At 50.2% G+C, this 24,770-nt stretch overlaps 1 protein-coding gene across 2 annotated transcripts in view; it reads left to right on the top strand.

Annotated features, from left to right (window-relative positions):
* The first annotated feature begins 12,114 nt into the window (after positions 1-12,114).
* The window catches only part of GALNT17 (polypeptide N-acetylgalactosaminyltransferase 17), a 99,193-nt gene continuing 86,537 nt past the window's right edge, over positions 12,115-24,770 (top strand). Inside the window, exon 1 of one of the 2 annotated variants that reach the window (XM_088066272.1) lies at positions 12,115-12,524. In XM_088066272.1, the coding sequence (XP_087922398.1) occupies positions 12,287-12,524 (238 nt within the window). In that variant the 5' untranslated portion in view covers positions 12,115-12,286. The remainder of the gene's footprint in view (positions 12,525-24,770) is intronic. The other variant, XM_005525885.3, reaches the window with a different exon arrangement.

Consider the following 24,770-nt stretch of genomic DNA (forward strand, 5'->3'; position numbering starts at 1 on the left):
AGCCCTGCCACCTCAGCCCTGCCACCTCAGCCCTGCCACCAGCCCTGCCACCAGCCCTGCCTCTCCTGGACAGCTCCAGCTGCCAGGGACAGCTCCTCCAGCTGCCAGGAGCTCTGTGCCGAGCACATCTGGAGCCAGAGGAGGCTGGGAGCAGCTGCTGAGGCAGGTCCCACAGGACACTGCTCCTGCCACAGGGACAGACAGACAGACAGACAGGCTGTCCTGCAGGGGAGCTGAACCCCCGAGCTGGGGTTCAGGACAGGCTCCATGGCCGGGGCAGAGCTGCTGTGGAGGCCAGGGGAGCAAGGGAGGGATCAGTGCAGAGGAAGGACAGACAGACAGACGGAGCCCAGGGAGCTGCAGTGCTGCAGACACCACTGACAGCAATCACAGCCCCCTCCAGGACTGGCTCTGTGAGAAATGCACATTTCTTGTGCCCTCAGTGCCCTGTGGCTCTGTGAGAAATGCACATTTCTTGTGCCCTCAGTGCCCTGTGGCTCTGTCTGTGCAGTGCAGGTGTGCAGGAGCACTCCCTTCCTTCTGGCTTTGCCCCATTTTCCAGCTGTTTGTGGTGTTTTATTCTACACTTTGCTTCACCTCTTATGCAGAACATTTTTCTGATCTATTTCTTTCAAGTGAAGCTGGAATACAACATCAGAGAGAATTGAACAGGGGGAAACCTTCCCTTTCAAAAAAAGTCTTGGTGGTTTTAAACTGTAAGTGCAGGAATAAACACAGCAAGTTAGCATTTCTTTGGATCAATGACTGAACTGAAATTGGATCAATCATTGATTTTTTTTTTTTTAATTTATTTTTGGTTTTGGTGTGGCAGAGATGTACTGAATTCCATCAAGGACTGCTCCAGCTTGGAAATACCAGGTCTGTGTGTGTGTGCTTATGGAAAATGGTCTGTGTTAATGAGGATGAGAGTGATAACCACTGAAAGCCACACATCCTACCAGGAGAGATGCCAACCTGCAGAAAGGGTCATTGTAAAGCCAGAGGAGCCTTTCCAACAGCAGTAACTTCATGGAATACTTGTGTGGTTTGAGATGTCGAGGGGCTGCAGCTTTATTTATTTACTTAAACATCCATAAAACCATCCTTCTGAGGGGGATGGGAAAGTGATTATGGTAAATTTACACTTCAGTGGCTCTCCAGCCATTAACTTCAGCCTCAGGTACACCAACCTTGCAAGGAGAATAAATCAAAAATGCATAACAGGTTTAGCTACAACCCCCACCCAGCAACACCCACCTTCAGCACAGTGAGAACATCAAAAGGGAAGGAGGCCTTGATGAGAAGTTTGGGAACCCAAGAAATTAGAGGTCACTTCAGATCCCCTGGCCCCTGAGCAAAACCATTTCAAGGCATTTTATTTTTCTGACCTTCTTTGTACATATTTGAAAGCCACAGCTTTTTACCTAAAGTGCTCTAAAGAAGATTAAATAGCTTTTTAACATCTGCTGTGTTCGGTGTGTAGGAAGAGCTCTCGGTTGCTAGCAAGATAGATGGGTTTTTACATGATTTGGAAAAGGTGTTTAAACATACTTTGATTTATGTTTTTGCATTCTGTTGCACTCTGAAAAGAGGCAAAGAAATACCTTGCTTTAATTTGGTGATTTTCATTCAGGAGAAAGAAATGCTTTAAAAACAAAGCACAGCCACATGTAGAGGTCAGCTCCGTTGCAGCATCTGTTTAACAGCAAGTGGTGACTGTGTGTAATGATGTGGCACAGAAATGCAGAGTACAAAGGGAACCTGGGAGAAGATGGAGGATAAAAACACAGACTGAGTGGAAAGAACAGCTAATATTTAACAGCTGTGGGACAAATGAGAGAACTGACAAATGTGGTGTAAGAGATCTGCCTTTCTTATTTTTTATGATAAAACATCCCTGTGATTTTCTGGGGTCACGCCTTGCCTGCTGTGGTTAGTCAGAGAGGTTAACCTGAGGATGTCAGCATTGGAATGTGCATCCCTGTCCCCATGACTGGGATTACTGAACTGGGAAAGGTGTCTGAACTGGAAAGGAGCTCTTCCCTTCTCCAGCTGCCCCCAGTGGGGCACTTCTGGGGTTTTGTTCCCCATTCTGACCTCAGTCACCCCAGAGCTGCTCCCACAGTCCCTGCTGGGCTCAGCTCTGTCCTGGAGCCACTGGAATTGTCTCCATCCTCTGCCCACCCCTGCAGCCCCCTCCTCCCCAGTGAAACCCAAACCCAGCTGAGGCTCAAACTGCAGCCTGGGGAACAGCAGCACACAGCCCTTGGAAGGCTCTTGCTCCTCTGAAAGTGCCCTTGATGATGCAGATTGAGGATAGATCAGCATGGAAAACATGACCTAGATGTTCTTTCTAAGCAGAATACTTATATACACACACATAAATATATATATAATATAATCTAATCATCTTGCAAGCACTGGCAGCTCTTTAAAGGAGCAGCAAAAGCTCTTTTTCTTCAGAAACACCACAGCAACAGCCTCGGCACAGTCCCCAGTGATTAAAGCTACACCTCCAAGGAAAGCTGGAAGCTCTGCCAGTAAACCTTTCTCCTGCTAAGGCTGCTGAAAGACCCTTCATTATCCCAGCCAAGGCAGAGCTGAGAAACAGATCCTTTACACCATCCCTGCCTCAAAAAGGAGAGATTCAGGCAGCAGCAGAATCCAGATATTTTACCCTTTCTGCAGTGATTTGCCCCTGGGACCCCTGTTCTGTGTACATGCTTCCCATGAGTGGCCACTTGATTGCTCACTCAGAGTTTTTCCAGAAAGCTGCTCTGCCTTAGGAGTATGTTTCACTATGAAATCTAGTAGCTGGATAATTTATAAGTTATGGTCATTAATAGCTTAAATATAATTAGTTATTATGAGGTAGAGAACTGTCATTTTTCTAAGGAGGACTATCAAGTTATTATTGTAGGATTTGAATAACCATTTATTAAACACTAACATAATTAAAATTAACCCCTTTTGGGTCACTGCATGCATCTCTCAAAATTTATTTTGTTCCCTGGTAGACATGGAGTCCAAATTAATGTTGAGACCTTGTATTTGTTGATGACAAATGATGTCCTAAGCCAAAATGGAACTGAATGAAGAGCAAGGCAGCTGAAAGGTTTGTGCTGGTCACTGATGTGATCCAGCTCAGGGAGCTCCTGTAGTGAAATTAAAAATATGGAGCTTGTTAAAAATATGGGGCTTAAATGGGTTTGAGTCAGAGGTGGGTATTGCCCTGGCCATTTGCACATGGGTGACAAGAAAAGAATCCATCTGTGGAATTCTCCTGTGCAAGATGCCAAGTGCTCAGTTGGAAAGCAGCTCTCTTCCCCAGCGAGGTGAGTGCTCAGAGCTGTGCCACGTCCACCTCCCTCTCCAGAGACCATTTCCTGCCTTCCTCCACCTTCTCCCTCTCCAGCTGCTGCAGCAGAGGCTGCCCAGTGTCAGAAGTGGCCAAAATGATGGCAAGGAATGCTTGGTGCTCTCCTGTGTGTGAGCAGCAGAGCTCTGAACAGGTAAAACAGACACCCTCTGTCAGCTGTGCTGCTGGAGCTGCTGTGGTTGAACAGCCTCTCCAAACCCTGTGACTTCCCAGGGTGATTTCTGGAAGTGGGGAACGTCTCCCAGGGAGAACAAAGCAGTTTGGAAAGCTGCTGGTGGGATGTGTCCAGCCTCTCCCACCTGGGGGTTTTGTGCCTCCTTATTTCCTATCACCTCTGTGGGTCACAACAACAGGTTTTTTTGTTTGGTTTTTTTTTTCCCATAACTGTCTCCTCTCTACCTCAAGAACTTCCTGTAGGAAATTTTTAGAGTGCTGGTGGCAGCCCCATGGAATGAGTCAGCTCCGTGCTGCTTTCAGTCTGGAGAATGAAAGGGTTCTGGAGGCATAATTTCCTTATTACTGAAGCCTGGGTTTGACAGAATTGTAGAATTCACTGCTTTCTCACAGATATGTGTGTCTAATTGATAGAAAGAAAACACCGAAGCCTTTTGTGAATCAGAATTCCAGAATCATTAAGGATGGAGAAAAAAACTCCAGGATTGAGTCCAAGCTGGGACTGACCCAGCCCAGAGGCCTCAGCCCAGAGCCCAGGAACACTCTGGTTAAATATTCTGATTCCTTCCTTCCTTAAGAGGCTCTGAGATGAGTATGTCTTTCCAGGGAAAAAAATTAACTCTGGCATCCAGTAGGTTATTTCCCAGAGAAATGCCAACAATACCTTTCTGCTGAGAATTAGTCTTTCTGCAGGGATTTCTCTGTATAAAATGCAAATCCACTGTCCAGGCCCCAGATAAACCCAGGCTGGAATGGTGGTGCAGAGTCTGACTGTGCCACTGGGATTCTTCAACCATTTCCAGCTCCAGCACTCGGCCACAAACCTGAAACTCCTCACCTCAGTCCTGCTCGTGTTTTCCCTTTCTTTGAGGCTTTGAAGAGCTCAAAGATCACCTCTCTCAAAGTACTCGACAGAAGTATCTCTGCTCTGTGAGAAGGCAACTCCTGCACTCCTCATCTGAAGCATTTTTCCATCTGCCTGATCTTTTCATGACCAGGGGAAGAAACAAGGTTTGATTCACATGTGGCAATCTCAAACTCTGTTTCCCCACTGCATTCCCCCAATATTTTCTCCCTGTCCCACCATCCCTGGCCATCCCTGTCCCAAAACCCTTCAGAACTGATGGGGACATTTAGGATTAATGGCTGATCTTTAGTGTTTCCATCCACAAAACGGATGTTGCTCCTCTGAAGGTTAGCAAAGCTCTAAAGCTCCTTAAAGATATGATGCTGTAAAAATGGTAAGGGCTATTGATGGTTCATCATTTTTCATCTGTAATATTTACTGCCTCTCACTTCCTTCTTGCATAACACAGCAAATGCTGTCCTGCCTCCTGAAAATGTGTGGTAAATCAACTGATCCACTGTGTTTGGAATTATCCTTACTTAGTGTTAGTTTTCATGCCCATGTTTTGGAATCTATTTAAAATATGCCTTAAATAGCTGAATAAAATAAATGCCAGGGCTCTTACAGCTTTTTCCACCTGCTTTCAATGCAGAGCTGCCAGACAATTTCAGTGGTTTATAGCCTGTTGCCCAAAATCAAATTCTGTGTTACTTTTGGTTTAAGGGCTAATAGCTTTTTGAAATATATTAATGTTTTCTGGTGACAGATCCGAGATTAGCTGTTTATCCATTGTTCCAAGAGGTATTCTATAATCCTGTGGCACAGTCAACTTTATGAGGAATTTTACAGCCTTTCATGAGTGCATTGTGTTTTAAAATGTTAAAAAAGCAGTTAAGGAGAGAGGAAAACAAAGCTCTGCAGTGTGTCCCTCTGATGTTCCATTGGCCTTTGGAGTGCTGGGGAGAGAGCAGGAGTGGCTGCAGGAAAGATTGCAGGAATGATTTGCTGCAGGAAGGAATGGCTGCAGGAATGATTGGATGCAGGAATAGCTGCAGGAGTGGCTGGCTGCAGGAGTGGCTGCAGGAATGGCTGGCTGCAGGAATGGCTGGCTGCAGGAGTGGCTGGCTGCAGGAATGATTGCAGGAATGGCTGGCTGCAGGAGTGGCTGGCTGCAGGAATGATTGCAGGAATGGCTGGCTGCAGGAATGATTGCAGGAGTGGCTGGCTGCAGGAATGATTGCAGGAATGGCTGGCTGCAGGAATGATTGCAGGAGTGGCTGGCTGCAGGAATGATTGCAGGAATGGCTGGCTGCAGGAATGATTGCAGGAGTGGCTGGCTGCAGGAATGATTGCAGGAATGGCTGGCTGCAGGAATGATTGCAGGAGTGGCTGGCTGCAGGAATGATTGCAGGAATGGCTGGCTGCAGGAGTGGCTGCAGGAATGGCTGGCTGCAGGAGTGGCTGGCTGCAGGAATGATTGCAGGAATGGCTGGCTGCAGGAGTGGCTGCAGGAGGAGTCACTTTGCCCAGACAGACTGAGGAGCCAGCCAGCCAGTTTTGAAGTGCTGCAGAGGTGCTTTGGCATTAGTGTTTGCCTGAAGGCAATGAACAGCCAGGCTGGGGGAGCCACTGCCAGCCCTTGAGCACGTCCTTGGGTGACATCCATCATCCATCGGTGTCGGTCAATCCTGGTGTTTTCTCACGTGATGAGATCAAAAGCAGCGTGGGCAGCAGGAAAGGGATTGGGATTGTGCCCCTGTGCTCAGGTGAGACCCCACCTGCAGAGCTGCCCCAGCCCTGGGACAGCACCTGGAGCTGCTGGAGGAGCCCAGAGGAGGCACAGGGGGATCAGAGGGATGGAGCAGCTCTGCTGGGAGAGCTGGCAATGCTCACCTGGGGAGGAGAAGCTTTGGGGTGAGCTCAGTGTGACCTTTCAGGACTTGAAGGGAGCCTGCAGGAAAGATGGGGAGAGACTTTGGACAGGAGCCTGGAGTGACAGGAGCCAGGGAATGGCTCCCAGTGCCAGAGGGCAGGGCTGGATGGGATTTTGGGCAGGAATTGTTCCTGGCAGGGTGGGCAGTGCCTGGCACAGGGTGCCCAGAGCAGCTGGGGCTGTCCCTGGATCCCTGGCAGTGCCCAAGGCCAGGCTGGGACAGTGGGAGGTGTTCCCATGGCAGAACTGGCACTGGATGAGCTCTGAGCTCCTTCCAACCCATCCTGGGATTCTGTGGGTTTTATCAAAGGAATCTTTCTGTTTGCTGCTATAACATGAAGAAACAATGCTATTTATTCCCTGGCTCAAGGACTACCAGGTGATGATTAGGTGATAAAATAACTTAGGCCATGTAAATATCTTCTGTAGTAAAAAAAACAAGAAATAGGTGAGAACTTATTTTCTAGTCACATAAGGAATCAATATTTAAAATGGATTTTCTGCTTTTTTTTGATGATTTATCAAAATTTCAATGAATTTGCTCCTCTTGCTCTTCTCCCTTCCCCCCTGCTTTTCAAGAAATAAGCTGAAGCTTTTCAAACAAGCTCCAGTAATAAAATGATTTAAGAATTAGATTCTGGTCATCAAGATGAATATTGAAAAGCAGCAAAACTGAGGAGTAGTTGACTTTAAGCTATGATTTTGCTTCTTGTAAGTTCCTCCATTTCTGAAGTCAGTCAAGAGCTGAGGCCATTCTAGAAGCTTTATAAACGCTGACCCTGAAAGATTCTTATTGATAACCATGGCACAGATTTTTTAATATCCTTGAGGGAACCATGCAGCAATCTCCTATGCTAAAAGCACAATAAGTTGCTTGTTTTTTCACAGCATTTCCCTGATGTATCAGTGATGAGCTGTCCACGCTTACAGGCTGAATTTAAAAATCCATGAAATATGAATGGAGTTATTGTACTATGCAACCAAATATGTTCCCAACTTTGAAGATAACACTGAGGAAAGTTACTTTTGTGCGTTAGCTGTTCCCATAGTGGAGGAAAATGTTAAGGCTGGAGATAAAGGGCTCACTCCTTGATGTTAAATCCTGAAGTATGTCAGAAATGACTCAGGGAGAGCAGAGTGAGCCATCAGCTTCGGAATATTGCAATATCTGAAAGTTATAAACGTCTTTCTAGACAAGTTTTACTCCTTCCACAGCCCAGGCCTCACAGTGATGCTGGTGACTCTTGCAGGGGGCAGATTCCACATGGGAAAAACTCCAGTGGGAAAAACCAAGAGTTCACAGACAACATGGAGGCTTCAGTTCACCCATCATCATCAATTCATGATGAACATGGGGCTTCCCCACAGCTGCCTTTGGTGGCAAAGCAACAAAACTGAGGCTGGATAATCAGGGATTCCTGAGAGAAAAAGGGGAAGGTGCAACTCCTGAGCACCACCTGAAAGCAGAGGAATAACCCAAGAGCACTCACAGCACTCCAGCCACAACTCTCAGGCTTTGAGGAAACAAAACTGGCTTCAAATTGAGCCTTTCCTGCAGGTTTTTGTTTGGCTGTTTGTTTTTTCCCTTTTGCAGATCGCTGTTTTCATACAGGGATTTGGTTATGGAAAGGCTCATTCATGCAATTCATAGGAATTTAGCTAAAAGACACAATTTTTATGTATTTATTTGGTTTTTTTTCCTTTGAGCTGGTGCTGCAAGGCTGGAAATGTAACTGGGTGCACCCTGGGATCATCTGGGTGAGGACTGAGCTGCTGCTGAGGGGAGGCTCCTTTACCCTGGAGAGCCCCCAGCACTGGCAGAAGCTCCAGTGAATAACAGAAATTATTTTTTCCTGCCTGTTTTACATCTCCCAGATGGTGAAGACAGTCTGCCCCAGATCTGTCATGGTATCATGCTACCATCACACACTCCTGAAGCGATCAGGGGGTGATAGCTTCTGCAAATCAAGTTATTTTTGTATTTTTAATTGTTCTAACTGGCAGCTCATGTTGGCTGTATTTTAAGGAGCAAAGATTTCAGCTAAAGCATTACTATGTCATTAACCAGTCCATTGAATATTCATGATTTACTGGATTTTTTTCCCCCCACAGAAGGAGAGAAGTAATTATTTTGGCTAGCACTTGAAAAGTGTGTGTGTGCTGTTCACAGAACTCCACCAGAATGGGCAAAAATAGAATTTTTCTATTAGACATGCAAACTGATCTGCTCTGCCCAATACTGACACATATCCTTTAGTTCTTCTTCTCTATTTAGTAAAAAATGTTTCAAGCTATTTTTTCTTGGTGGGATGTAATGAAAATGGGAAAAAAAAGAAGATAAAAAGTAGAAGAAAAAAACCTCCAAAGTCTCCAGTGGAGGCTGAGCTATGCCTTGGTTGAACCCTGCTTTAGAGAGTGGAGTCTTGCCTGAGCTTTTCAAGCACCTATTTTGTATTTGCTGTTGAAATTCAGTTCAGTGTTCTGGGGGTGCAAAGCTCGAAGGAAACAGAGGTGGGGAAGCTGCTCTCAGGCCTGAAGTGGCACAAAGGACGTGTCCTGGGGGTGTCCGTGCTCAGGGCAGGGTGACAGGAAACAGCCCCAGTCGTGCCAGGGGAAGTTAAATCAGGTTGTAGGAAAATTCCATCACGGAGGGAGCGGCCAGAGCCTGGCCCAGGGTGGAGCCACCTCCCCTGGACGTGCCCAAAAACGGGGCTGAGGCTCCTGGGGCTGGGGTCAGTGCTGAACAGGGCACTGGGGCTGGGCTGATGTTTGGGCTGGACTGGCTCTCCCAGCCTCTGTGACTCACTGGACTCTTTGATGTTGGTTTTGTTGCTATCTGAAGCAGTTTGCTCTCTGTTGCAGGGCAGGCACAGGGGGATGTGTCTGTGGGTGACTCTGAGCTCTGGTGACACAGGGGACACTTGGATCCCTGGCAGCCCCAGAGAGCAGAGCCTCACTCAGAACGTGCTGGGGGTGGTTCCCAGCACACACTGAAGGGAATGTGAGGCTTGGTGTGAATACTCCGGGGTTTGCTTGGTCTGCTCAGGCCAGGAGTGACTGCAGCACACCTGAACAGAACTGAGATAATTCTCCCAGGTGAAAGAAGTGAAGGGAAAGCCATTGCTGCTGCTGAGAGCAGCACGGCAGAGGGGTCTGTGGAGCACAGAATGCTGCAGACCAGCGCAGGAAGGATCAGTTTTCCCTCAGACTGGTTCCCATGGCCATTCTGCCCAGGGAGGCAGTGCCCAGCTGTCCTGCAGGCTGGGGACAGCCCCAGGCCATGGCACCACAGCCCCACAGCCTGCTCCTTCATCCCCCAGAATGAAACAGGGGGAGCAGAAACTTGGGGAGCTTTTAGAAGTTAATCCTCCCAGACAAGGCAGGGGAGCTCTTGGCACGTGTGTACTCTGACTTTTTTAGCTCTCCTGTTATTTTCCACTCAGAGATTTTTTTTCCCTTGCATTTTTTTTTGGTCATCTTTATTTTCTCCTGCTGTGCTGTTCTCCCCAGGACCACACACTCACAGGTGCCCTGTAGCCATCTGTCACCCTAAGGGGACTTGTGGCTTTCTCCCTCCCTCCTGTTCTTGAGGGACTTAATTCTGCTCCTTTCTTGGGGGAAGGGGTGGCAAAAATGCTCGCCTTGTCCTTCAGCAAGGAGCTGCTTCAAATTCTTGTATTCTCTTTTTTTAAGATCCTAAGATTTATTATTTTTTTTTTTTTTCCATTGGGATCATCTGTACCAGCCACGTGCCAAAAGCCTTTAAATGCAGCTTTTTCCAAGCTGGTTTATAATTAAAATAGATCTTGCTGCTTCTGTGTAATGCAGCAGCCTGACTTCAGTGGGAGCAGTGGGAATGAAGGACAACAGGAATGGGTCTTTATCCCAAACCGCTTCAGAATAAGCAGCAGGTATATTTCTGTTTGCACAAATATTTCTGCTCCTGACAGTTAAGGCCATGTGGTTTCCCTTTTTGGTAAATTTCTCTGCCAAGCTGGGTGGTGTTTGTTTATTTGTTTAATAAAATGTGTTTCTATTTATAGAGAAGAAAAATCTCAGCTGTCAGCTTTGGAAGCAAACCTTCTGTTTATGGTGTGCCAAAACACCCCTGCAGAACCCCCAAACCAGCTTCCCCTCAGCCCCTGCCAAAGCTGGTTTTCAGCAATTTGGGAGGTATTTCTAACTCTGTGTCACGTAAATCATTCCCATTTTCACCCTCTTATAATGAACCTGAGTGTGGATGATGGACTGACCACAGTATTTTAGGGTCTGACTATGAGTTATGTGCCTGTCTCCAGGTTTGTAAGCCATAAAAGACTTCATGTGCAGCTAGGACTGAACTAAAACTCCAAATCCTCCACGGCAATTTTAGGTTTAGCTTTGTTTCCATGGCATTGCTTTTTTTTCTTTTTTTTTTTTTTTTTTCCTCCTCCTTCATTTTTAATTACGGCTTGAAGGTGAGAGGGGTTATTCTTACCTTTTGAAAAGTTGCCTTGTAGGACACAATGACTCAAGGTTGTTTGAATTTCTAATGCCTGTTGGTGCCATCTTTCTGAAAGCCAGGGTTAACCGTGGCACATGCATTGAGCTCGGAAAACCGGGATACCGGGGCTGTTCAGGAGAGGCTGTGCCCTCGTGAGAAGGTTAAAAACGCTGGATGTGAATTGTAGTTTATGATGTTTATCACTTTACCTCCCGTCAGGGTTTGATCCTTGCTGTTGAAGTCACTCCCTCGCTCTGGCTCGGGGGCTGTGGGGAGCCCGGGGGAGCAGGATGCTTCCTTTGTCACTCCGTGCCAGGGAAAGCCAGGTTTTCCAGGGAGAGGACAAAGCTTCCATCGGGGAAAGCGGGGAGCAGAGTCCAGGAGAGGGCAACGCTCTGCCCCGGGGGCTCAAACTTTCCGTGACACCGAGCAGCCCGAGCGTGTTACCGCGACTGTCCCCGTCTGCACCCGCTACAGCCCCGGGCTCCCCATCCCCGGTACCCCGGGCTCCCCATCCCCGGTACCCCGGGCTCCCCATCCCCGGTACCCCGGGCTCCCCATCCCCGGTACCCCGGGCTCCCCATCCCCGGTACCCCGGGCTCCCCATCCCCGGTACCCCGGGCTCCCCATCCCCGGTACCCAGCGCTCCGCATCCCCGGTACCCAGCGCTCCGCATCCCCGGTACCCAGCGCTCCGCATCCCCGGTACCCAGCGCTCCGCATCCCCGGTACCCAGCGCTCCGCATCCCCGGTACCCAGCGCTCCCCATCCCCGGTACCCAGCGCTCCCCATCCCCGGTACCCAGCGCTCCCCATCCCCGCCCGGCCCTGGCAGTCCGGACCCCGCATCCCGCTCTCGGTGCGGGTTCCCCGGCCCCCCGCCGGGCCCCCGCGCTCCTCCCGGCGCTCTCCACCCCCGCTCGGCCCCTCCGCAGCCCCGGGGCCTCCATGCGGGCCGGGTGTCTCTCCGCAGGCGCGGGGGCCGTGCCGCAGGCGGGGCGGGGGCTCCGCCGAGGCCGCCCTGTCTCCCCCTCCCCGGGGCCGAGAGGGGCGGCCCCGCTCTCCCCGCTCCCCCGGCTGTCCCCGGGGGCGGAGGCGGGCGGGGGCCGGGCTGTGCCGGCGATGCCGGCGGTGTGGCAGGGCTCCCCGGCGGTGTGGCAGGGCTCCCCGGCGGTGTGGCACGGCTCCCCGGTTGTCCCGCAGGGCTCCCCGGCGGTCCCGCAGCCCCGGGCCGGGATGGAGTGGCGGCGCGGCGGGCGGAGCGGGGCGGGCGGCCCCGGCCGCTCCTCCTCTGCGGGGCCATAGGCCGGGGCGGGCTCGGCTCGCCTGGGCGAGCGGTGCCGCCGCCCGCCAGCCCTCCCGCTCCGCTGGCCGGGCCGGGCCGGGCTGTCCCCGCCATGTGCTGCGCTCAGCTGCCGCTCCCATAGCCCTGCCGGCAGCGCGGCGCCTGGCGGGGCCCCTCGGGAACTTTGATGGCTTCTTTGAGGAGAGTCAAAGTCCTGCTGGTGTTAAACCTGATCGCCGTGGCCGGCTTCGTCCTCTTCCTGGCCAAGTGCAGACCCATCACGACCAAGAGCGGCGACTCCTTCCATGACATCCATCCCAGGGCAGAGGTGGCCAACTTGACAGCCCACGGCATCAGCTCCATCCAGGATGCGGTGCTGAAGAGGCTCTCGCTCCTAGAGGACATTGTCTACAGGCAGCTGAACGGTAAGAACGCTTCTCCTGCTCTCCAGTGCCTGGGGTAGGGTCGGCGCTGGTGAATCGAGGCTCGGAGCGGGTGCTCGCCTCGCCTGAAGTTTCCGTGCCGGACCCTGCTCTCCCCTCTGTTGTTGTGCCAACAGAGCCTCAATGGAATGAACAGATTTAACATCGGGGTTCCGAGCTCCGTGTGTGTCCAAAGCTCGGGTGCCTTGCACAGGATGGGAGGGAAGGGTGATGACAGAACGCTGCCTTTCAGATTTGTAAGTGTCAGAATTTGACAGCGGCAGGATTTCTGCATCAAACGAGCCGGCTGAGCAGGGCTTGGAGCAGTACAGGGTGCATGGATCGAGGGAATGGCTTTCACTCCCACAGAGCTGCGTTTGGAAAGGAGTTCTCAAATGGCTCAAGTGTGTTGCATCATTTGAGTGCAGAAGGTCAGAAAGCAGAAGACACTTTTCTCTACGAAGTTAAGCAAACTGTTCAGTATCTCCTATGGCTCAGCACTGACAACTGCTAATTAAAATCTCAAGTAATGCTTCTCTTTATAGCACAGAAAAGGGATTTCTATTAAAATCTCACCAGGTTCAGTAGTTCAGAGACGTAGAAAGGGAGTTTTAAAGATGCTGTGCAGGATAGAGAAACACATTGTAAAGATGTAAGAAATCTAGGTGAGGTATCTAATTAAAACACTCACAGTGGAAGCTGTTTTTTTTTAAGTTGTTCCCCACAGATTCACAACTGGGGGTGTAATTTCAATCAAGGGTCTTGCTTATTGCTTCCAATCCCTGTAGCTTTAATCCCTGCAAGTTTCTGTGCGTCGCAGTGAGCAGAGTTGGTGTTTCTGGCAGTGTCAGTGGGATTCCCTCTCCGAGTTTGGAATATGGAGCTTGTGCCCCATCCTGTGCTGAACCCAGAGCTGCTGTGTGTGTGCTGAACCCAGATCTGCTGTGTCTGTCCTGAACCCAGAGCTGCTGTGTGTGTGCTGAACCCAGAGCTGCTGTGTGTGTGCTGAGCCCAGATCTGCTGTGTGTGTGCTGAGCCCAGAGCTGCTGTGTCTGTCCTGAACCCAGATCTGCTGTGTCTGTCCTGAACCCAGATCTGCTGTGTCTGTCCTGAACCCAGAGCTGCTGTGTCTCTGCTGAGCCCAGAGCTGCTGTGTCTGTCCTGAACCCAGAGCTGCTGTGTCTCTGCTGAGCCCAGAGCTGCTGTGTCTCTGCTGAACCCAGAGCTGCTGTGTCTCTGCTGAGCCCAGATCTGCTGTGTGTGTGCTGAGCCCAGATCTGCTGTGTGTGTGCTGAGCCCAGATCTGCTGTGTGTGTGCTGAGCCCAGATCTGCTGTGTCTCTGCTGAGCCCAGAGCTGCTGTGTGCTGTCTGTGCTGTCACCCAGCTGTAGCTGCTGTCACCCAGGGGCAGAGGCAGGTCCAGGGATGCTGTGTGCCTTTCCTGGAGCACTTGGCTCGGGCAGTGGCTTTGGAGACAGCACTGGGGCACTCAGCTGAGGAATCAAGTGTGACTGATATCCCTGCTTTGTCCACTTGCTGTGTAAACCTGTCCTGCCTGTGCCTGGCACCACGAGATGCTGAAGCAGCACTGGTGAGCAATAAACAGAGGAGAAATGTAAGAATAATGAGGAATAAGGTAGAAAGTTGAATGTTATTTGCAGTCAAACTGTGAATCTGCCTGCTCCTGGATGCTGCTGGGGCAGAAGTTTCCAGCAGGATGTAGCAGATATTTGGGCAATAGCTGCAGCTCGAGATGAGAGCCCGTGTTCCAGCAGTGGGCTAGGACAGGACAAGTGATCATGCAGCAGTGTGCCATCCCTGCAGACACAGCCTGAGCTGGGGTTATCCCTTCCTGCCCTTCTCTGGGGGTAAATGTGGGGCTCCCTGCTCTGCCCTGCCCGGGGGCTGCTCTTGGTGCTGGCTGGGGCTGCTGAGAGGAGCTCAGGGCCAGGGACAGCGCTGTCCCCAGGCTGCTGTGGGCTGGAGCCTGCTCAGTGCTGAGCAGCTCTCATGCACCTACACACCAGGGGGGGCAGAGAGGAAATGGATATGTTGGCATATCACAAACGCTTTCTCAGGGCAGGCAGAAAGCTGAGCACATAAATGTGACATCTTGTCTGGCCTCTGCGTCCTGGGGTGATTTATGGCAGCACTGATCGGTCTGGCTGAAAAATAGCTCTGGCACAGTGCTTATGTAACTTTGTGTTTAGTGTGGATTTGGTGCATGTGGTTTTGAGAGAAGCTCAGTGATCTGAGGGGTGGCTGTGGGCTGTGCTGGGACAGGGCTGGGGGTTACAGCAAGATGTGGGGGGCCAGGTGAGCCCCATCCCCACCCACCAGCACTGGAAACAGTCAGGGGCAGCCCCTGGGACTGAGGATGAGGAGCAGCTGGATTGGGCTTTCCTGCCAGGAATTTTCTGTGCCTGGATCAGCTTTTATCCTGGGCACTTGAGGAGCACCTGAAATCTCCTCCCTGCTGGGAGTGTGCAAACTGGAGCTCACCACTTCCCTTGGATTTTGGTGCGGGTGCCTCACAAACCCCACCTCAGCTCTGGGCTAAGCTCCCTGCACAAGCCCCCAGCCAGAGATGAGATTTCCCTTCTGGTTCTACAAGGTCACGTTTCATTTGAAATCTGAAATCTGGTTTAGCAGCTACAAAGCCATGGAATAAAGTATCCATGGGGTGGCAAGTGGAGCGCTGGCACCTCACAGAGCACTGGGAATGTTTGGCCAAAGAGAGAAGCTCCAGCCCGGTCTGAGTGCAGCCAGCTATGGATTTCTCCTGCATTATAGGACTTGGCTGGATTTCAGTGGGTGTTGAAGCCATCTTTAAAAACCTGAATGTCCTCAAAAGCTCCATTCTGTGCAGATGAAATGAGCAGTCTGCTCATACCATTGCAGTGGGTTTGGTTTGTGAGTCATGTAGTGTAAAGCATATTGGAAATAACAGCTCTCGGTGGTGCAGCAGCCCTCATGTTTTATGTGTGTGTATTTATTTATCTCTGTAAAGGTTGGCCATCAAAACAAGCTAAACACCACTGCTTTGGCTCTGGGAAAGGAGGGATTTGACACAATCCTCCTGTCTGAATGGTGTTTCTCTGCCATGGCATTCTGGAAATAACACCAGGCTCCTTCTTACTCCTCTCTGGGCAAGAAGAGCTGTCCCAGAGGTGGCCCAATCTGTACATTTGCTTTGTTCTTTCTAGAGGTTGATTATTGCTCTTTAACTCGCTGCCCAGGTTGTGTGGGGTTTGCTCATCTCTAATTAATGAATTAATGAATTAATTAATGGCTCTCACACACAGAGGTCTGAGGGGGCCCTTTGGAAGGGAGAGCTTTGTGTGTGCAGGACTGATCTGGGAGTTCTGAGGGGTTTTAATTTCTCCTGTCTCTTTTATGGATGGAATTCTCTTGTCCAGCAGATGTCCAGGGAAAGGTAATGAAGGTCAGAAAGGAACGTGTGTATTTTACTCTGGGTGTTAACTACAAGTTCTCTTTTTGATCCAAGTCTGGTTTCTGTGTGCTGACATTTACATAAGTACAAATTGTGATCCAGATTATTTCCAGTTTCTTGGAGATTTGCACAAATGAACTTCTCATTTTGCAAAGAGGGGGTTTCTGTGCTGTGTGACCAGGTGAGGAGCAGAAGGGAGCAGAGATGCAGAAGGGAGCACTCAGCATGTTCTGGAGCTGTGTTCTGCATCCTGGGAAATACTGGGTAAAGTCTTCCCATCAGCTCATCCCATTCCTCTGGGGCTAATGCAGGAACCCACTGATGGCCATGAGGAATTTGAGAAACTGGGCATTTACAGGAGCAGAGACAGCAAAGGTGGGCCAAGCTTTTAACGTGGCAGTGGCTGGGGGGCGAGTGAAGGGCTGGAGGAGAGCTGGTGTTTGTGTCCAGTGCCCAGAGGTGCTGTGAGACTCTCCCACTGGGGTGGGGCACTAAATGGTGCTGCCTTTGGAAAATAAACATTGCAGGAGGGAGAGAACTCTCAGTAAACCCCGGGGTTGGGTGTGGGGAGCCATCCCCTGTGCCTGCCATGGCTGAGCACGTGGAAAAGATGTGAGCAGATGAGCTGTGCTGCTCACTGGGGAGCTGAGGAGCCTCCCAGGCAGGCTCTGTGTCCAGCAGAGCTCTGGCTCCTGGTCTGAAGCCTCGAAGCAGTGTGCAGGCTGGAAAGTCTCTCTCTGGTGGATTCACAGCAGCCAACTCCAGTAAGTGCTCCAGGAGCGATGTGGCACTACCTGAGCCACATCCAAAATAGTATAAAAAGTCTGAACTGCAAACTAAATACCTGTAAGACAGAGAACAGAAGGGCATTGCTGACTCATCCAGAGCTCTTCTGTTAAATTCTGTTTTGTGGTCTCTCAACAGGTCATGGGATCACAGGATGGTTTGGGTTGGAAGGGACCCTAAAGCCCACCCAGTTCCAGCCCTCTGCCACGGGCAGGGACACCTTCCTCTGTCCCAGGGTGCTCCAAGCCCCATCCAGCCTGATGTATGAGATCAGGGAGAATAAAAGCTATTTGCAAATTGCTGTAGAAGAGAGAGCAGTGATGAAAGAGTGCTGAAGTGAAGCTGGCCAGAAAAGGGGTGAACAGAGAGGGCTTCTTCCCCTGTGCTAAAGAAATGCACAGATTAAACTGCTGCTTTTACCAATTGTTAATGTTGAGAAGGAACTTTACATTCCTTGGGGGTGAAATAAGCCTGTGTTCATTTTTTAAGGCAGCCTGCATCTGTGCTTTAGCACATGGAATAGTGTGAACATGCTGAGGTATGGCCAAGTGCGTGCCAGCAGCCTCCTGTGCTCTGGCTGTGCTCTCATCTGCTTATCCAATTAAGAAATTAACTCTGGGAGGGCTGCATATGGACATGGAGGCTGACACTGAACCACAGCCCTCAGCACGGTGTTGCTATCCTTGTAAAGTGGCACTTAATTAACCTAAAGCACTTTGGAGATACGTGGATTTGCTTCCCATAAGGATAAGATAATTCTTATCTTCTCCAACACTTATCATCCTCCAAACACATTACAAACTTAGCTAACCACTGAGTATAGAAATTATATATGTAAATAAGGCAGATGAAAAGTGGTTTTATCAGCATTTAGGAGAATGTAATAGCACTACACCCACAGACTGGTAATATTAAGGTTTTAACGGGTAGGTAATATATTAACTTAAATGCTAAGAAATTCCCTGATTAAGATAAATAGCTAAGTGTAAATAACTGAGAGGAAGGAAAAGCTGTTTGTAGGCAGAAGGGCCCAAACTTTAATGATGTTATTGAGCTGAAATAATTCTTTATCCAAGCAGAACCTTGGTGGGTGAAATCCTTTGGCAGAAGAAATGCTGGTGTAGAGATGGGAGATACACGATGGGGATGTGGCTGCTGGTTTAACTGGTGCCAGCAGCTGGGATGCTCCTTCCCTCCCTGTCCCACTGCCAGGATGTTCCTGAAGCAGAAAACAACTGGATCATGTAGGATGGCCTTTACATATTATATAGCAACTTGATGAAAATTGACAGTTCAGCATTTAGGATACACCAAACAGATCTTGTTGCCGCATTCTTTATTAGGAATAATGAGAATTATGCATTCAGTACCTGCTTTTAGCAGTTCTCAGCCTAAACTTCCTCACAGCAGGAGAGAGGTCTGCACAGGCTCAAGGCACCTGAGAGCTGCTGCCTGTAAATTATTCTTATCAGGTTCCTGGGAATTGGGTTTGATACTGGTCGAGGAATGAATAAAGGAAATACTTCTCAGAGAAATAATAGAGTTAAAAGGTGAAGCTTAAGACAGACATTTAGGAGCATCTGGAAGCTCAGACGTCAATGTGACATTTAGTTTGCAGCCCATCTGACAAGGAACTGAAAGATAATTTTGGGGTGTGATGGTTGTTTGGCATCATGATCCAAACATTGCATTGACAATGAATGAGTAATAAGCCAGTAACACATTTGGTGTGCAGAGACATCACAGGATTCATGGCATGCACCAGCAGCGACCACAGGACAGTGGCAACAGTGGGTTTTTAGTTTTGCAGATTAATTCAGGCCTCCCTGAATGGAGGAGCAGAACCTCCCCTGGCCCTTCACAAGGGTACATTGGATGTACACTGCCCATTTAGCTGTGCAGCTGTGAGCAGTATCTCCCCAGGGATACAAACACCCAGAAAGGTGCTGTAATTATAACAGTCCTGCTTGCGAGCCTCAGGCTGCATCAGGAGTGTCCTGTGGTGTCTCCAGGGAGAGACACTTGGATTTATTTGGAGGAGCACGGGCATCTAGAGGTGTTTCAGTGCCTGGGGTTTTCCAGCTGCCACTCCAGAGGGCAACACTGCCCATGGTGCTCTGCCCTGCTGGGCTCCCACAGCATCCTGGACACCCCTGGGTACCCCAGGATACCCCTGGACACCCCTGGGTACCCCTGGACACCCCTGGGTACCCCTGGACACCCCTGGACACCCCTGGGTACCCCTGGACACCCCTGGGTACCCCAGGATACCCCAGGATACCCCTGGATACCCCTGGACACCCCTGGATACCCCTGGACACCCCAGGATACCCCTGGACACCCCTGGATACCCCTGGGCACCCCTGGACACCCCTGGACACCCCTGGACACCCCAGGGTACCCCAGGATACCCCTGGACACCCCTGGACACCCCTGGACACCCCAGGATACCCCTGGACACCCCTGGACACCCCTGGACACCCCTGGGTACCCCTGGACACCCCTGGACACCCCTGGACACCCCTGGGTACCCCTGGATACCCCTGGATACCCCTGGACACCCCTGGGTACCCCTGGACACCCCTGGACACCCCTGGACACCCCTGGACACCCCTGGGTACCCCTGGATACCCCTGGATACCCCTGGACACCCCTGGGTACCCCAGGACACCCCAGGATACCCCAGGATACCCCAGGATACCCCTGGACACCCCTGGACACCCCAGGACACCCCAGGATACCCCAGGGTACCCCTGGGTACCCCTGGATACCCCTGGACACCCCTGGACACCCCAGGATACCCCAGGATACCCCTGGACACCCCTGGACACCCCAGGATACCCCTGGGTACCCCTGGATACCCCTGGACACCCCAGGATACCCCTGGGTACCCCAGGATACCCCAAGCCTTTGGGGTGGCAGCAGGAATTGCTGAGGAGCAGCCCTGTGCTCACTGTCTCGGAGCTCTCCCCTCTCGAGCAGGCAGGACTGATGGATGAAGCTGGCTTTAGGCATGTGCTGGCCATGAGCTTGGATTTTGGGGGATCTGCTGCTCCCTTCCAGGCCGTCCTCCCTCCTTATCCTCCCCTGGCAGAGAGCAGGAATGCTGCTGATCAGAAAATGCAGCCTGTGAGAAACCCCCCTGTTAACAGCAAAGGGAAATGAGCCTGCTCAGGTAACCAAGGAGGTTTCGCTAATTTTGTGATTCACACCGCTAATCTTTGCCTAAAATGAAACATCTGCTCCAGATGTTGCTGGCAGGCTGCCAGTCCCCAGCTCCTCAGACACGCCTGAGCCACGGGCTGGAGCTGAGGGCATTCTGCATGCTGATAGATTGCATTTAAAAGGGAGGCTTATTTTTGGTAAGATGTCCTTATCAAAGTCTGCAAAGGGCTGTTGAAGCTGAATGCTTGGAGTATTGACCCTCCTGTGAGTCAACAGCAGTGATTCAACTCCAGAAATGTATCCGGGCAGCACGGGGATTATTTTTCCTAAACAGTTCTGGGAGTACAACAACTGCATTCTCCAGCCCCCAATCCCCATGGTCAGATTTGTTCTAGAAATTGTTGAATGCTTTACACCTTACAGCTACAAGCCTTGCTATTTCTGCCTATAAATCTAATAGCTATCGACCCACATTCTGACATCCCCCGATGGTGATCTAAAAATAACGCAGGAATGATGCAACCAGACGTAAAACTGCGAGGAGAGGGCTGTGCTGAGCCATCACAGCCTGCTCCAGCTGCAGCTCAGGGCTCTGCTGCTCGGCTCCTTGGGGAGATGCAAAGTTGCTTGAAAAAGGAAGAGAATTCCTGGTGAGTTGGATAAAAATCACAGTTTGCATTTTCCTTTATAAAATCTGCTGCTTGGGGCTTGCACGGCGCTGGCTGTGTGATGAATCCCAGCTCCTGCCATCCTGGGATTCCTCCCTGGGATTCCTCCCTGGGATTCCTCTGATCCCTGACACCACAGAGAGCGATGCCAAGGGCTGTGTGCCGTGTCCTTGTTCTGCCTTGGAACAGGAAACTCCGACAGCATCGCCGCGTGTCTCGCAGTAATCCGAGAGCTCTGCTTTAATGGGTTTGTGGAAAAGAGGGACCTCCCTGGGCTCTGAGGCCAGGCTGGTGTGCAGGAGCACCATTCTTCCTGCTGGCAGGGAAAATGAGAGCTCTCTGGAGCTCTGGGGCCGTGTCACACACGTCAGCACATCTTCCCTCAGATGGGGATTTCATTCCAGAGCAGTAAAACACTGTGAGGTGTCAGCATGGGATGCTCAGGAAGGAGGGAGGGAAGAGGAATCCTTGGTCCCTCTCCCCTTTAGTACTCTTGTTATGTGCAAGTGGAAATGACTTAGAATCACAGACTGGGTTGGGTTGAAGGGACCTCAGAGCCCATCCAGTGCCACCCCTGCCATGGCAGAGACACTGCCACTGTCCCAGCTGCTCCAAACCCCATCCAGCCTGGCCTTGGGCACTGCCAGGGATCCAGGGGCAGCCCCAGCTGCTCTGGGCACCTGTGCCAGGGTGAGAGTGAAGAATTCCTTCCCAATATCCCACATAACTCTGCTCCTCATCAGTTTAAAGCCCTTTGGTCTTGTGTCCCTGCCTGTGGTTTGAGTGTCCCCAGCACTCCCTGGCTCTGGCAGGGGAAGGCTCAGGCTGGGAGGAGCTGGGCTCTGCCATGTGCTGAGCATCCCTGAGCTGCATTCCCCAGCAGCCAGGAGGGATACAGGACTTCCTTTGCTCCCACCTCCTCTGTGGAACAGCAGGGCCTTTCTGGGCCCTGGAAATCAAGAAATCCAGAAATCCTGGAAATCAAGAAATCCAGAAATCCTGCAAATCCAGAAATCCTGGAAATCCAGAAATCCTGGAAATCCAGATTGCTGCTCCTTGGTGTCCAAGTGCTGATGCAGAAAGCAGAAAGCCGTGGCTAGAGCAATCAGCAGTGGATTAACACACACCATCAGCGCCCCAGCCGAGTTATTCTGGGTGTTTCCTCGAGCTGCAGAGCCTCAGAGAGCCAAGCAAGGTTTCCTACCTGCTGTCAGAATTTACTTAACCTTAGTTTTAATCTTCATTAGCTCCTGCAGTATTTTGGGCAGGGCAATGGCCTGCTGTGGTTGTGCTTGTTCTCAGAGCATAAAGGTAAAGTGAGAAGGTTAATTTTAAAATAACGATTAGAATCTCTTTCTGGGTCTTTGCCTACGTTACACTTTAAATTAAATCAGGAGGGCACTCACGTTTGCACCAAATTACTGCTAATTCTTCCAAAGCAGTTGCTTGATCACACTTTACAAACACAAAGCAGAGGAGGAGAATAAAAAAGTGAAAAGCCATTTAATGAGTTTCAAAGCACGCTTATATTTCACTATTGGATTTTAAATTTTTGTTGACCTTTGTGTGTTTTTAGGATTTGCTGCCTTCAGAGAGGTGGGCTGGAACACTGAGTGCTTTAAATAGCTGGGAACATAAACCCCCTGCTCTGCTGGATTGGATTTCAGTGTTTCCTCTTTGCACTGACAAGACAATAACAGTAATTACCATTTCCCTGGTGTAAAGCACGTCGTGCCCTGCCCTGTGCTAGGTGTAGCCAACACTGTAATGTGGGATTTCAGGCTGCTGGAAGCTGTCATCAGGAGCAACTGGTGTCACCACCGAGGGCAGCAGGATCCAGCAGCAAAGGCTTGGGGCTCACTTCTGACTCTGATGCTTTGTGTGATGCTCCACCAGTCACAGAATAATATCAGAAGAAATAGGTAAGTTAGGGATTTATGTTTCCTTATGTGGTACTGAAGGGATGCCTCAAGGACAGGAAGAGATGAGCTTTTAATGTGGGGAATGATAGGAGAGCAAAGATAACCTTGCAGACAAGTTTTGGTTGTTTGAAGATATCTGGAGGCACAGTGGGGCAGGAGAGGTGCTGGGTGTGCTTCCTCCTCCTCAGGGAATCCCAGAGAGTGGTTTGGGCTGGAAGGGACCACAGAGGGTCCCTGGTGCCCCCTCCCTGCCAGGAGTGAGAGGCTGGAGGTGGCTCCTGCCTTTTGCAGGGTCTGACATGGGGGGCTGTGGGCTCAGCTCACTCTGACCCGAGCTGTCTCTGCAGCAGGCACTGCACCAGCACTGACTTTTCCATCTCTCCCCTGACAGAAATGAGAGGGGCTAGGCAGTAAAATGGGATTTTACACTTTTACCAGTCTTTTCCTTGTAAGTTACTCAACTTCCAAGTACTAATTAGTGCTGTGTTCCTTCCATGAGTTTCCCTTCCTACTGATGCTGTCGGTTTGATCTGAGAGCAGGGAGGAATAAAACTGAGACATCACATCCCCACTGGGGGCCTTCAGCATCGTTTGTGCTCTTTGTGCAGCTGTTTGGAAACTCCTGGAATTCCCTTGAATGTCCAGCTCTGCATATCCAGAAACACCCAGATCCAGTTCCAGAAATCCCAAAGAAGTTGGATTTGGATATCCATACTCACTCCACAGCTACAGAGCTGGGTGGAGATTTCTCTGCTATCATTTTATTCTGAGGCTGCCCAGACTTTTCCAGCAGGAGAAACTGCTTTACTTTGTTTATCATTTTTCCAGTTGGACTGAGATGGTCAGATGTTGTCAAGATCATGTTTAACACCATCAAACTGCTCCATACTTTTTGGGAAAGATGGGATAGGGTGTCCAGGCAAGGAGCAGCAGTCCTGGGGGCACCTCTGCTTTGCTTCAGGAATATCTGAACGTTGTGCAGCTACTTATTTTGTTACAAGGAGTGGGAAAAGGGCTCTCTGCAAAAAAAATAAAGCGTCTTTTCAACTCACTGTGTTATATAAATGAAGTATAACTAAAAGGAGAGGTACTTCCAGAAGCCTTAATGGCAAATGTAGTCCTGGGAAGTTCGTTCTGGTTTGGTGATTCCAGTGTGAGCCTCTCTCAGGAGATGAGTGGGAGCAGAGCAGGGCAGGTATTATTAGCTGTGCAAAGCAAAACAATACAGTTGCTGCGGAAAAATTACAGGGTTTGTGCTGAAGCAGATATTTAACCTTTGTTTTTACAACTCCAGAAATGAAGCAGTTTGTTTCTTAATGTGGGTTTAATGCTGCCAGTGCGTGCTGACTGGCTTTTCACGTGGAATGGAGGAGATGCTGGGCTGTTAAAGTCTGCTTTAATGATCCCTTTTCCCATAACTCCTAATATTTGCCATTTACTAATTATGATGTTCCAAAGTAGTTTGCACTTGCAAGAGATGTTTTAAATGCTGCAGCTGTTTTAGTTTCAATCTAACTGCTGGTGACTTTGTTTTTTAATGAAGTATTGCATATTATTGGTGACTTTTGGAGAGCTCACCTCAGATTATCTTTTCTGTATCAGTGGGAGCAGAAATGGATGAGGAGTGGGAGCAGAAATGGATGAGGAGTAGGAGCAGTGCTGGGGAGCACAGAAGCCTTCTGTGAGCTTTGTTTTGTGGTGTAAACTCCTGTGAGTCAGCGAGGGTGTGCCCAGGGACGGCTGCTGTGTGATTTGGAATGTACTGCTCTGTTTGTTTGTTTTTTAAATCCTCGGGGTTTTCTGGCAGTTTTATGATAGGGGAAATGTGTCTGTTTGAGAGGTCACAGCCTGGGCAGCAGCAGCAGCTTCCCAAGGAGGCTGTGGGAATGAAAAGATCAGCGTGGTCTGTTGGTTCATGGCCCATTTTGCTGCTCCAAGGGATGGTGGGATGGGACAGGTGACCTCCTGTAGGGCCCTGCAGATGTTGTGAGGACACTGACCTTTGTGTGGAGTTTCAGGGCAAGGTTTGGGTACCAGGGAGGTCACAGGGGTGGGGAGCTGCTGGAAAACCCAGCCAGGGTCACCCCATCACAGCCTCACTGTGTGAGTGACTTCCCTGCAGAAGCTGGGAATGCCAGACAAGGGCTAAAAACACCCCACTGGTGAAGTGTGAGTTAGGCTGGGGCTGTGCTTGAAGGAAAAACGAAATGAGCAGCTCAGAACTACTGGGATGCTCTGCAAGCAAGGCAAACCT

This window comes from Pseudopodoces humilis, chromosome 23 (genome assembly GCF_049639895.1).
Source record: "Pseudopodoces humilis isolate 2021_Gansu_Grassland_sample_001 chromosome 23, ASM4963989v1, whole genome shotgun sequence".
Classification (NCBI taxonomy): Eukaryota; Metazoa; Chordata; class Aves; order Passeriformes; family Paridae; genus Pseudopodoces; species Pseudopodoces humilis.